At 42.1% G+C, this 15,190-nt stretch overlaps 1 protein-coding gene across 1 annotated transcript in view; it reads right to left on the bottom strand.

Moving 5' to 3' along the window:
- Positions 1-314: 314 nt before the first annotated feature.
- Positions 315-15,190, bottom strand: part of CDK4 (cyclin dependent kinase 4) — a 28,420-nt gene continuing 13,544 nt past the window's right edge. The window contains exons 3-8 of the mRNA XM_069970328.1: positions 12,872-13,007; positions 9,085-9,252; positions 4,150-4,259; positions 3,802-3,852; positions 2,943-3,078; positions 315-1,284 (exon numbers count right to left, since the gene is read on the bottom strand). Coding sequence (XP_069826429.1) covers positions 1,144-1,284; positions 2,943-3,078; positions 3,802-3,852; positions 4,150-4,259; positions 9,085-9,252; positions 12,872-13,007 — 742 coding nt within the window. The 3' untranslated portion in view covers positions 315-1,143. The remainder of the gene's footprint in view (positions 1,285-2,942; positions 3,079-3,801; positions 3,853-4,149; positions 4,260-9,084; positions 9,253-12,871; positions 13,008-15,190) is intronic.

Below are 15,190 nucleotides of genomic sequence, written 5' to 3'. Positions count from 1 at the left end.
AGAGCCTAATCTGTATATTTGAAATGCGCCACTGGGTTGGGAAGAGGTTCTGTCCACTCCCATTTTCATCTCATATAGAATGATGGTTAGTCAGGCACTTTCATCAAAATCTATCATCCCCATAGTGGAGTTTAGTTTCACTACATTGCAGATCCACAGCTGTTCATTTCAGAAGCCAGCAATGTACAGATCCAGACAGAATCATGACAGAGAACCCAAATGCAGCTAAATTCCTATACATGAGTGCCTGGATTTGTAGAAATCACCCCTGTATCATCAATACATGCCTTACCTTATACCTGCAGTTGAAATGGTTAACCTATCTGTATTGTTTATTTTGCCTTCACCATCACATTTACACTGTGATATTGCAGTGCTAACAAGTTCTGCTACTATCACTATTAAAACAATACCTGTTCACAAACAATGCATCAAATGACTATTAAAATATGCCACAGGTAAAATCCACATCAGGCATGTCCTAGACACATACGGATAGAAACATGATAGCTTTACACAGTTTATAGAAATATGTGAACAATACAAGTCTTTAATTGTAGAACATGAGCTAAAGTAGTAGGCAATGTGTACACTTCATCTGTGTGACACTACAAGTCCCAGCCTGCTCCGGCAGGCAATTTGTACGACACCTAGAGAGAGCAGCAATAACTGATCCAATCTCCCATCTGGTCCCTCTGTTACCACACAGCTGCTGAAATTCATTTAAGAAAACTAACATTTAAAAAGATGAAAAATCTAGAAAATGTCTGGAAAAAAAGACTATATAAAATGTCTTCAGTATGTATAAAAGTTTTTGTTTTTTCCTATCTGTGGCTCAAAACTGGGCACATTGTCATGTCCTAACTGGATTTGGAAAATATATGGCATCGGTGCCATAAAAAACAGCATATGACGTAAAAAAAACCTGATAAATAGAAAAGTCACGTCTTCTAAGCAGTTTTCCTTGCATTGAACAATGTCCGTCAACACTAGCTCGGCTCTGTGAACAAGCTTTTGCTTGGAAATAAAAAAAAAAAAAAAATCTTTCAATGGCAGATGTTTTACACAGAACAAGGCTAGCTTAGTGTCATGATTATAATCAACAATTTTCTATTCATAATCTAAAAACGACATGTCCAGTATTCATTTCACTTCATCTGCTGTGGCTCGTGCGTGTGGGAATGGTTCTGGTGTGGAGCAGGCCTCTATTTCCTCCGAGAAGAAGGCGTGGTGTAGAGCCTGTGATGCAGATATGCGTCTCAGGGGGTTAAATGTTAACATTTCCTAGAAACAAAAAAGACCTTGTTAGTATTTGCTATTCTGTATGCTTTCCGCTTTTTTGTGTCCACAGTTACGGATTGTAAAACAACGAAAAAGAAAAAAAAAAAACCATTACATCAGCTTCCGCTAACAGGGGAGAGACTCTTTATTTGGGAAAATGCTAAATTTATTTTTAAGTAAATACTTTTTCATACAGTATACAAGATCAGCCATAACAAAACTCTCTTCATGCTACAAAAACAGCCCTACAAGACTCCTCAAAGTGTCTTGTGGTATAAATTTTTCAAATAAAATGAAACAGTAAAAAGAACAAAAACATATATACATACATACATACATACTTGGTATTGCCATGCAGAAATGTCCAAACAATTAAAATATAGGGTTATTAAAACCTCATGGTGTAGACTCTGGTTCCATCATATTTCACAAAAAAATAGAATAAAAATTGATGAAAAAGACAGATCTACACGAACATAGTAGGGACTACAGATTATGATGAAAAAATTAATTCCGTGTTTCAAAAAATTAGAACTGGGTTCAAATTGCCTTTTACATCCATTTTTTTTAAAAATATAATGCATGCTAAAGTTAAGGGTGTTGTTAGAAATTACATTTGGTCGCGCCTCATCATGATATTGGTGATGACATGCCACTTACTAATACATACTACACTGGAGTTGTGCTGCATTATGCATATTTGTAAAGTCCTGGCAGCCATGCTCCCATCCATGGAGGGACATGAGACCATACAAGTCGCCTGGCCTCCTCCATAATGGCACACTGCACACAAAACTAGCACAGGAACAGAAGCAGGCCAGAATGCAGGGCTAAATGAAAGGAAAGCTGCCTGAACCTGCCTCTCTCTGCTGCGGGGAACACAGAGCGGAGATTCCTAATTCATAATGACCACCTGCATCCCTCACCTGCCAGCCGTTCGCTCCCTCTCCCAACGGCGGTTCCTGGCTCTCCTTGCAGCAGCTCCTGTGGCGTAGAGAAGGGTGGCGGGAGCTGCTACAGGCCTGCGGAGGTGTCGCCAGTGGCTGCCAAGTGATGGGCCGGCAGCGGAGGGGTTTCCCCAGACCCTCTATGACACGACTTCATTAGAATCAATGGAGCCGTATCATAGAGAATCGGGTGTTTCCTCCCACTGGCGATGGGTCAGCCCGCCTCCAGTGCTTCAGCCCGGGCCCGATAGTACACATTCACTTTAAACAGCCGCCCACTCCTGCCTCTCTTTCTGCTGCAGGGAACACCCATTTAGTAGCATGTCAATATTAGTAACATGCATTGATGTATATCAGTAAGGCCAGATTCACATACAGTTAATTTAAAAGTACAAAAAATGTGGTCAACCATATTTTTGCGTACCTAAAAAAGAATCAGTTTCAATCCCTTTTTTCATTATATGAGTGATAAACAGATTCTGCAGTATCGGATAGCGCAGCACCCATTTTTCCCATTATTTTTTCTTCCTTTTAATATATACTGTACATCAAAAGACAGAATAAACGCAGTGTGAACCCAGCCTAAGAAAGTGGCCAACCTCTAACATTGGATGCATTTTATTTCAAAGTAAAAAAGTTAAAATGAGATAATACATGGCAGAGTGCACCAGTATTACTGGCAACATTGTGTGCAGTTCATCCATTAAAACTTACCAGCAGAAGCTGAGCCCCTGTGGCATCAATTTCTGGAACAAACTTCTCTACTGGCTGCTGACATCTTGGTGAGAAGGCTGATCGTGGCAAAGTGACGTCTTCTGGCCACTCCTCTTCAGAGGGGAGACCAATCATACTGTAAAAGAAAAGATAGCACATGACGGATGTACCTATAGCTGTAAGTCCTTAAACGGACTGCCCTCTCAGACACACCATTGGTGGCGACAGTGTAGAGAGCCTTCCTTACTGTTTAATTTAATACAATGTTAACATCAGAATAGACATTTCACTTGGAGAAGCGGTCTATGGTAGTAGTGCTGTAGCCGTGGCACCCTGTTGCAAAAATATGATTGTAATCATTGTGATGATTATTATCTGCTACAAGGTGCAATGGCGGCAGCGCTACTAGAACAGACCGCTTCCCCAAGTGTAATGTCTATTCTAATGCAAACATGCACTAGAACAGACAACAGGGATACTCTGTATCACTAGCGTTGCAATACAGCAGAGCTAGCAACATGTACTGTGACCAGGGCTTCAGAAGCCCTGCAGTTCACAACACAGCTATTGGTGGCAGCCGTGTCACCACTTACTGCTGCCACCCCATTATATATCATAACTACACACACAAACAATTCCTTTAATAAAAGTTATATTACATTATATAACTTAATTAAAAAAATGTAGGAAAATAGACATTTTTTCCCACTAAAAAACCCTTTAAGTGCACGCATCTAAGAGCAAGAGCAATTTATAAACACGAGGGTCCATGATACATACGATACAAGTATATAATTCACAATGATGCAACATGGAAAATGTTCTTTGTGAATTATAAAGTCTGAATAACACAACTTACTCAAATATCTTGCACAGCTGGTCAGCTTCTGAATTCCCACAAAAGAGAGGCCTGAAAGAATAAAAATTGGGTTTTCATCTTAGGTGTACATAACATGTTTTTGGATATTTTACAGTATGGTACAATGTGTGTCATTTATAGACGGCTAGATGACTAGATGGTGCTGACAGTCTTGCTCCAGCAAGGAGAAAAAAATTTTCTTTGGGTGCTAAAGGGCTTTTCACTTTTTGAAAATTGTGGAGTGTTAAGGCAACACTGGGCAATATGGCCATTATGTCAGGCAATGGCTGATATATGCACCTATGTGCCTTTCAATATCCACTACATATCACTCCATAGACTACTCACTTCCTCCTGAACATCTCTGCAAATATGCATCCTACACTCCAAATATCTACTGGTGTAGCGTATGTTGACTGAAGTAACACCTCAGGAGCTCGATACCACAGAGTCACCACCTGCAGACCAAAACAGAAAAAAAAGAGTTAGTAGAATAGTGTCAGTCTACCTAACCTCAAACATTTATTTACAGTGGTGGTATATGGTATAATATGTGCAACAAAACAATAGAAAGCAGCTGGATTTATCTTGGTATAGGACAATGATTAATAGGCAGTTATTATACAACCAGCACATATAATATATCCTTATACAGGTAAATGGTTTACTGAAAGGAGGGCTGGGCAATATGGGCAAAAAAATAGTTTTCAGGCAGTTCTCTGTGCCCCCATATAGTATAGGTGGTGTTCTCTGTTAGCCCCCTGTGTGCATCCATTGAAGTTAGCCCCACCCCCACTTTTGTTAGCCCACCTCGTAAGTATATCCTCCATACACCTCCCTAACCCCCCCCCCCCCCCACACACACACACACACACTTGACACAAAGCAGAGAGTAAACACAGTAAGTGAGCACTTCTCCTGGCTTGTTCTTCTGATTGTTGGCGAGCTGAACACTCAGACCTGGAGCGATCAATACTTTTGACATGTCTCTGTGACCTATGAAAAGGTTTATAATGACAGTTACTGACGGTCTAAACGACCATCTTCCACCACGTGCACAGAGCAGGAATGAGTAGCGCCCAGCCACAAGATCTCCCCTCCCCTGCCCTTCTAGTATTGGCTAGATAGCTGACAGGGTAATGAAACAAATGATAACCTTCTCTTAAATTATGGCTGTATACAAAGTAAAAAACAAAAAAACAACAACATATTTCTCTAATAAGCTTAAGAGTCGAGGTGGCTATGCTGAGCTGCAGCACGTGTGCCTTCCCCCTCCCCTTTCCTGCTTGATTAATAGACAGGGTCTGACTTCTGGCACTGAGCCTTGTACAACCATGCAGGTCAGGGAGGAGGCATGCATGCTGCAGCTCAGCACAGCCTGCTTCACAATTGAACTTGGAAGTAAAACATGATTTTATAACTCTGCAAACATCTATCAGCTAAAGTATCATTCGTTTGTATCTATCTTTTATGAGCTATCTGCTATGTCAGCAATTCTTAACATGACAGGGATGATAGATCGCTTTTAAAGGGGTTATCCTGCACTCAAAAATGTTTAACATGTGGCTGCCATATTAGTAGACATAACAAATATGTTATGCTTAACTCTCTGTGCTCCCCCGCTGTCTATAGCCGCTGTTACTTCCATGATGAGCTCGTCTCAGGCGTGACAGCCTGACCAGCCAATCACTGGCCGCGGCGCTGTCCTGTCTCAGTCAGTGATTGGCTGAGTGGGCTGTCACTCCTGCGGAGGGGCTTAAACTGTCCGGGCTGCCCATTAAAAGAATGTGGCAGTCTTCTGCCACCGCTCCTATTACATGGAGTGATGGGCAGCAAACTGTTGCTGTCGTGAACGTTGAACGATTGTTGCCTTTTAACATGACCTATTATACCAAACAATTATCGACCGGAACAGCCGTTAAATCGCTTAGTACGGCCAATAATCGTAACACTACAGACTGGATAGATTAGAGGGGTACTCCGGCCTGGCCGTATTTTTCAGATATGGCCGAGGTCACTTTCCTCCCCGGTTCCAGCGGCGGGTCCCGGATCGCGGCGCCCCGTACCCCTGTCCCGCGGCCGCTTCCTGGTCTGAGCTGCTGCATGAGACGTGACGTCTCAAGGCAGCTCAGCCATTCGGCGGCCGTAGCGGGGTCCCACCTCGGCTTCTGAATGGCTGAGCCGCCTTGAGACGTCACGTCTCATGCTGCAACTCAGACCAGGAAGCGGCCGTGGGATGGGGCGCCGCGATCCAGGACCCGAAGCTGGAACCGGGGAGGTAAGTGACCTCCGCCATCCATAACCACCCCTTCCCCGGCCATATCTGAAAAATACGTCCGGGCCGGAGTACCCCTTTAAGATATCCACACCAATCTACTCTTAAGGTTCTATGGAAGGATTAGGTGCCAAATCAGGCTGGCATCTCCCCATCTAATAGCATATGCAACTGCTTGCTTGTCTGCTGATCTGCTGTCAAGTAGTGATGTTGTGGCAGCCCTGGCTACATGATTATTAAGCAGTGTAATAGGCGCTGTAAGCAAGTTTCCATGGCGGGACAGGCCGTCTAATACAGCATTTATATAGACACATAGTGTGAAGAGGAGTCCACCCAAGAAAAGGAAAGTTATAAAAGTGTCCCAGAGACCCTAATACACTGCAACACTAAAGATATGAAATGGTTCCGATATAGAGAAGGAACAAAATGACAGACTGGATCCTATGCAGAATAGAAGAAATGCAGAGACACAGTAAGATTACACTCATTTGTCCAGGCTTCAGGGCAGCCAGCACTTGAAAGGTTCAAATGGCCATATGTATTATTTGTTAAGAAGTCTATAATGTATTATGGGAACGACTACATCCCCAGTGCAGAAGTGCCTTTATATCACAAGCGGACAAGTGGCTGGTATGTGCAGGCAGAGGCACCGTCAGGGAGAAGTGATTTACACAGCAAGAGGCTCCAGAAGGGAGAAAACTAACTGGATTCAAGGGGAGAAAGCTACACAGGAAATATGTGAGACAAGAAACAAGTATGGACTGGTGCTCACAATATACACTATAGGATTTTCTCAATGTATTACACCAATAAGCGTAACATAGAAAGGTAAGGTATCTGACAGTTCTGGCAACACATGGATTTAGCCTGTCTGGTGGATTTAGGAATGACATGACTAAATAATAAGGGAACAATATGTTAATCCAACCTTACTGTGTGAAAACACCCCATTACAGCCTGCAGGAAAATCCCCCTGGACAAGCTTTTATTTATATTTTTTCTTATAAAATCAATGTATTATGAAATATATTATCTACAGTTATCAAAAAATATAATCCTCCCCCCTCTAACATTTGTTCTATTGGCCTATAAGTGTAGTTGTTAAGGATGGAGGCAAATCATCTAGGCTACAGCCATCTTCAAGATTATTACTTATGACCTATCCACAGGGTCTGATCGGTGAGGGTGCAACAGCAACGATCCCCATGGATCATAAGAACTGCACAACTGCAGAAAATTTAAATAAGGAAGTTCTCACTAACAAAAATTTCTCTGCAGCACAGCAGCCTCGCAAAACCTACCAACAAGTGTGTTGTTTCTGTAAATTCAGTGCATGTACAATCCTACATAGGCTACAACAAACAGAGCGCACATATAAGATACATTACAATGCTGATGATAAATCCCTCCCTTGGTGTAGACATGCCTAGAACCATTTTAGACAAGCATGACCGCTTTTTTTCTCACCAATCCATCAGTTATGTTTGCTAATGAAGCACTCCCCAATTCATTTTTAATAGGGCCAAGCCGCAATACCATAAACAACCTATCGACAGGTGTAGCACTGTTTTGGGAAGAAAGTGTTCACGGTTGCCCATTTCCACATTATGGGAACAGTTTTCTACAATGAAGTCTTGGCAAATCTGTGCTTAGCACAAATGTTGTTAACTTTTTCACACCAGGTAAAGTCGTGAATATTACAACCCCCCCACCCCTCCCATTTCTTACTTTGTTAGGGGTCCGAGAGGGTGATAAAAAGGCTGAGCTTTCATTTTCCAGCATTAACACTACATTATGTAATTTCTCTTGTGGCAATGTATATTCCTGTACAGTGTAATAAAGTAACATTTCACACATAAGTATTACATAATGTGCACACACATATATGAATAGGAATACAAGGCCGGCCTGTCACATCCGGGGTCATGATATATTCAGTAAAATATGCACACAAGGAATCAACCGCAGCCTCAAAATGACCGATACAAACCTCAAATATTAAAAATGAGTCATCCTCACCCCCGCCTCTGTAGTCACAACAGAAAGCAGCAACAATAACCATTTAAAGCAAGGGTTAGGGGAAATATACAGATGGGCATTAGAACACACACACAAGTCATTTAGAAAGCTTCTGTGGAACATGTCAAATCATGCAAACTTGGCTGAAAATTCCCCAGCAACTGCAGAACTAGCTGTAAGAGTCATACAAGGGAATGAGCAGACACCATACTTGGGTGATGTAACTAAACAACAATATATACTATATATCATATTATAGGTAGAAGGAGGCCTTCACAGCTGTGTAAATGGTGACACTTCACCGCCTTGTTCTCACTGCAGAAAAAACTATTACTACATATGGCCTCTCCACACAGTTGGACTTTACACAATGAGGCGCCCCCTATTTGTTGGTGAGACGCAGCTGTAAAATTTGTCAAATTCGGCACACACCACGGCACACACCGATATGACATACATATAGCACAGTCGATAATTGACGGTTAGCGTACGTATCAATTTTTAACAAGATTTTTGCATCAATAAAGTTGAAATTTTACCGGACCTTGGTGTCCTTTTGATAATTTTCCTATCACTGCCTTCGAGTGAAGTCCTTCGCAACACCGGTTAACCCCACAAGCCCAGGTACTGTCTGCGCATTGTTTTTATGGCACTATTATGGTTGTAGTGATAACAGACACTGCTACCCCACCACCACCAGCAAAATAATTACTGCTGTTTGGGTTTATTTCCATAGTAGAGTTAAGGTGCCCAAACACATTATACAAAGTAACGTAAAGTCATCCAAACCTGCCACCAGCTTCCACCAAGAGTATATGACATATGGGGGACTCCTCTCCACCAAATAATGTGGGCAGATGATGGATTTTTTATGCGAGACCTCCCCCCCCCCTTTTTGTTGTTGGAGGCATAAGCTTGCGGCAGATCTGTATGGCTCCAGTTTACTCCTTCACATATAGGGAACACAAGAACTAATATTTTTAAATTACCACAGGGGTTAGGGCCATCTGACAGCTGTAAATCCGTGCAAGGCCAAAGTCGGCTAGTTTAACTTGTCCACAGCTGGTAACCAGGATGTTTTCAGGCTTCAGGTCACGGTGCACAATGCAGTTCAAATGGAGGAACTCTAAGCCAGAGAGGAACTGCCTCATCAGGTTCTGCAGAAGACACAGAAAGTAACATATATACATTAATATATTAGTCTTATCCTTGAGAAATTATGTTTTCAACTAAAAACATTTCTGGGAAAAATACAGGCAAAATAAGTTTACAATTACCAACAATTTTTGGACCCATAAAGTGTAACCATCACTAACATGTCACATGTCACAGCGAATTTTAGAAGTTTGTATTGGTGGCAGACCGGGTGCTGATCAGAAGGACTCAATAGCGTACACTGTCCCCCTTTATCTCCGCTCTAAACAGCTACTGTGAGTGGTGTATAGCCATAATGTAAGACTACGGGACTCCCAGTATACGGACTTGCCAGAAGTCCCACAGACTTACAATAAACTGATCGCTATAGCAGTTAAGAGTGGAGATAAAGGGGCAGAGTGTGAGCTGCTGGGTGCGTCTGTCCCTTCATGCTAACAATTGGCGGGGGTCTCAGCACCCAGACCCCCACGAATACAAGTTTCTGATATGTCAGATGATGTGTTTGTTTTGAGAACATGCAGGTAACATTTAAGTTATATGAATCATTTTACAATAGTGGAAAAACAATGTTGTTATTGAAACAATAACTTTATTGTGCAGATTGTTAGGCATATGGCGATACTAGTTATGGAGAATAATTTCATACAATAAAAATTTTAAGTAGACATGTTGTCTAAATAGGCAGCATATTAGAATACACTAGATATACAGTCACCCCAAACACATCTGTGTGCCACCTCCTACTGCCCTCATGAGTGACTGACACACCCAAAAAAAGTTTTAAGCAAAGAATCAAATAAAAATTGTACTGAACTAAACCGAACCTGTACTGAAAAAGGGCTCTGGTACCCAGTTGGGCACCTTCATTGAGATGACATCCAGTTGGGCATGGATATGGGTTCTGCATGGCATTTTGCAGCACATTTGCCCACAGATGTTTCTGTTGACCCTGCAGATGCTTCACACTCAGTTTGCCAAAACTGGCTCACAAGAAATGCTTCTTTAGAAATAAATCTGGCAACTGCGTAGCCAAATGCTGCAATCTGGCCAAGACATTTCTGGGGAATTCTCACTCACCCTGAGGCTGTTGTTGGATCCCAAACAGGCCCTGAATATGTCACAAAAAATCATATGGTTCTAGTCCATTGCAATGCATTTTTCAAGCGCATCACAACATTGCAAATGAAGGACATGCGAAAAAAAAAAAAAAAAAAAAAAACACAGAGTCCTTCTTCTGAAAATGATCTGGACAGACACAGGGGTGTATAATAAAGGTGTCACCTGTGTCGGACAAAGAAACTGTGAACACTGCTTCTTGACAGATCAAGCTTTCCTCTTTACTGGTGGCATGTCTGGGCAGTCTAAAGCCTGTGTGCAATCACGTAACCACCTACCTTCTCAGTCCAATAAAGCACCCCGTCACCTAAAAGTCTGTCAATTGGGCAAAGTTTCTTGGAGTGCATAATAGAAGCATATCTAGCGGTCACCACTCCTCACCAATACATACACTAACCAAAAGTAGCACCTGAGCGCTAGGAAAGCAATTCTGTGTCATTTTCTGGTAAGACCTCATGTCTGATCAGACCACACCTGTCATCATTTACACATCTGAGATATAACTGCAACCAAGTATTGCAGCAATCCAATATTTTATCTGGGGGCTTAGTTTTTGTCAGCGAGTGTATATAGATGCTACAGGGTGTCTGGTCATCTGCTGGTTAAACTGGCTTTTTCAAGAAACGGACGTAGAGGAAAACATACAAGTGTTAAGCAAATGCTACAATGAGGAAATACTTGGCAATTTGTACAAGCACTGGTAAACTGTAGTGCACATCATTTACAGTATTTTCCTGGAGGCTTCTCCGGAGCAGAACATCGACAAATGCAATAGGAGGTTACTGAATATCAAGTCAACTGTAAAACAAACACCATTCAGTGTGGCTGCAGCTGCTCGGCCTCATCTGCCCATGACTCACGCTCATTGTTCTAATGAAAACTCAATCAAGGGGAAGGAGGCAGGATCCTTGTGTATTAAACCTTCTCCACAACTTCCAGGTCAACTAGTCCAAGGAATGTGTACGCTCATTTAGAAATCAAAGCTCATCATCCGAGGCATCCACACAGAGCACATCCCAGCATCCGCACATACAGCCACACAAAGCCGCATTCTCAGGGCGCACATTTAATACCAACAAAAGCAGCATTGACTAGTCTGATCACTTATTCCAGATTTCTTTCTAACTATAACATTTTCTTGGGTGAGGTCTTCATGGGGAAGGATAAAAAACTTTGTTACTTTACATTAAATTTATTAAAGAAAAAAAATATATATCTTCTTGGGCTGCACTATTCACATAGTAACAACTCTCCCTACTTTTGGGGGTATGGAGGATGCTACTTCTTGAACCTGATGTCCAAAATATAACAGACAGATCCAGACCCTCATTTGGTTGCACATATGTGCCTAAAAGGGGGTTATCCAAAAATCTGAAAAACCGAGTTCCGGAGACATTGCCTGCAGGACACCAGAGGAGTTCTGACAGGTAAGCATAGGATGTTTATTATTATTTTATATATGACCAAAGCTACATAGGAAAAATTTGCTAATGCCAGACAAAACCTTTAAAGTGAATGTACCATCAGGTACATTCGCTTTAGCATGACCCACGGATAGACTGGCGCCGGCGCGGGGAAGGTGATGCCGCGGACCATTTTTTGAACCGTGACCCGGTTCCCTTGTATGGCGCCGTTCTATGGTTCCACGGGTACCGGGCAGGGGCTGAAGCACTGGAGGCAGGCCGGGCCGCACGGTAAAATCAATATAGCCGCATCATAGAGGAACGGGGGATTCCTCCCACTGGGGGGGCGGCGCGGCCCACCTCCAGTGCTTTGGCCCCGACCCGGTACCTGTGGATAGAATGGCGCTGTACACAGGAACTGGGCCGCGGTTCAAAAAAATGGACCGCACTGGCTTTCCAGCGCCATAGACTTTCCCCTGCTTCCATAGACTTACATGTGTCCCTGAGCCTAGGTTTCTGTAATATGTAGAGTTATAGTGCTAACTCTGCTTGCCGTCAGTGAATGCAGCCATATGTACCTGTCTGTGTTATGTATGTTTTTAGAGTCTGTGTGGAACTAGAATGTTTTCATTCACAGTCAGCAAGCAGAGATCTAAACCTACACTACACCCCCCTGAAAAAAGATGCCAATTATGCAGCATATAGTTACAGCAACGCATCAGCTCTGCTACATCATCAGCTAGTATGGAATACATACTGGGGTGATCAGCAGGGGGGGAAAAAAAAAAAAAAAACTGTCCTGTATTTACTGTGCATTAGTAATGACCGCAGTGGGCAGGAAAGAAAGCTAAGGGTGCAAGTACGCAAACGGACCAATCAGGGAGATTCATGATGGAAAATGTAGCTTCCTGGCCCGAGCCATCCTGGACATAAAACGGCTTTTAGAAAAACTTGTAACTTAAGAATGGCAGCAGCTAGAAAGATAGGAAACAACTCAAAATACTCAGGGGTGCTTTGTAAAAAAGACCAGCTAGCATTTCCTTTCTAGCTCTTAGGTGGATAACCCCTTTAACTCAATGTTGGTGGACATAACATGGTGTACCTTAATGGTATCGAGTGGTAAGCCAGGAGGAGGAACTTTATTCAAATAAGTCTTGAGGTCTTGATCCACATGCTCAAAAACTAGGGTAACTTTTGTTTCTCTGTCTGTCCGTGCAGAAGCGCAAACATCCATCAGCCTAAAAAAGAAAAAAAGGGAAAAAAAAAAAAAAACAGACAATAGTAAATTATTGTAATCAGTCCCGTTACACTGACCACTAGAGATGAGCGAACCAGGTTTGGGTTCGAGTCGATCCGAACCCGAACGTTCGGTGTTTGATTAGCTGGGGCTGCTGAACTTGGATAAAGCTCTAAGGTTGTCTGGAAAACATGGATACAGCCAATGACTATATCCATGTTTTCCACATAGCCATAGGGCTTTATCCAACTTCAGCAGCCACCACTAATCAAATGCCGAAAGTTCGGGATCGGATCGACTCGAGCTTGCTTGAGGTTCGCTCATCTCTACTGACCACCCACTACAGATGTTCATATGGTCGGACCAGTGTTAGTAGGCTTGGACTTGGGTGATGTTCAGAGACATGAGTATATAGCAGTACATTTGGGCGTTTCACATAGCGCAGATCTACACTGCTTCACATTGGGCCCTTTCATAACAACTGCAGCATAGGCTGCTGCTTCCAAAAGCAAGTGACAATAACTTAGGAGGGAAAAAATGTAACACAAGGAGGCAAATGTAGAAATTCAGCACATTTCTGCTATTTCTATAGGCCATTAAATAAGCAGATCATGCTTCTACCTACTTTTGTTCATTTTGTGTTTTGTTTTTTTTTAGTATTTTTGTCCTCACTCAAGATAAAGGAAAGCAGCAGACTGCGCTTCAGAGATAAAGCCACAATTACCATAATATGGGATCTGCTTACAGCTCAACAAGGCACAAGCACATGAGATAGGATCACCAGGCAGTAACTGCATCATGAACAAGATAAATAGACTCAGCTACTCTGGTTGCGTTATCTCGGTTTAACTCTTTCAGTAAAAGTGTGCTGAACCAGCCCAAAATCCTCCCTCACATGACTATGTAATGAAAATGTCAATTCGGCATTTTAAAAAGATGACATTTCGGCAAGCTTCACACAAGGGAACACACATCACTGATCTACTGGAGAAGAAAACACCTGACATATGAGGCTGCTAAAATACATGGAAACTACAAATAGATAAACGTTGCTGCAATGCATTATGGTTGTATCCTTATAATGACGGCAGCCTAGCATCCAAATAATGGCAGAGGAAATTGAGGATAGCCATAGATCGCTTCTGCAGACGCTGGTTGTCGTGTAGAGGGGAATGGGAACCCTCTATAAGCGGTGTTAGGAAGCCACTGCAAAGAGGAAGGATCCAGAGATTCCTATGAAGTCAGAAGACGCACCATCCATGTGAATGGAATGCTTTATCCTTTGAAGACAAGAAAAAAAAAAAAAAAAAGATTGAAAAAGAATGGACTGCACCTCACTGGTAATCAGAAGATCAAAATACTTGATAATTTTTCTTTACATAAATGCAAGGAACAAACAAGGAAGATTAAAAACAATTAAAATACAACATCTTCACCAGCCAGAATATGGCGTAGTGAACCAAAGCCCACCAATATAGTATCTCAAGTGTTTGCCAGGTCACATAAATAATAATGACAAAATAAATAACATATTATGCAAAAATAAGGAATCCCATGCGTTCCGTCAACAGGGAATCCCTGATGAAGTCTGGTTGACGGAACGCGTGGGATGTTCTGTCCTGGCCCACCATGTGAACGCCATATCGTCTAATACCCTTTTCTCTTTGCACAATACCTTTGCACTAGCACTTTAAACTTGACTTTGTATTTGTTGCACCACACTTACTTTTTGGGATTGAGTTGTAGGAATTAGTAACCTATTATTTACTACCTTGGTATTTACATTATTTATTTTTGCATAATATGTTATTTATTTTGTCATTATTATTTATGTGACACGGCGAACACTTGAGATACTATATTGGTGGGCTTTGGTTCACTGGGCCATATTCTGGCCGGTGAAGATGTTGTATTTTAATGGTTTTTAATCTTCCTTGTTTGTTCCTTGCATTTATGTAAATAAAAATTCTCAATTATTTTGATCTTCCAGTGATTACCAGTGAGGTGCAGTCCATTCTTTTTCAAACTCTTTTTCTTGTCTATATGTGGTTCAGATTGTTAGGACTTGCACTCCCCTTTATATATTTTTTGCATGGTGCCAGCCTGCATGGTTTGTATTATCCCTTGAAGAGTCTCTAAAGACGCAGCAGTCTGAACAGGGTTCCCTTTAACCTGACTGTAGAG

Source organism: Dendropsophus ebraccatus, chromosome 5 (assembly GCF_027789765.1).
Source record: "Dendropsophus ebraccatus isolate aDenEbr1 chromosome 5, aDenEbr1.pat, whole genome shotgun sequence".
Taxonomy (NCBI): domain Eukaryota; kingdom Metazoa; phylum Chordata; class Amphibia; order Anura; family Hylidae; genus Dendropsophus; species Dendropsophus ebraccatus.
The sequence above is the reverse complement of the archived record's forward strand: the minus strand, read 5'-3'. Positions and strand labels throughout refer to the sequence as shown.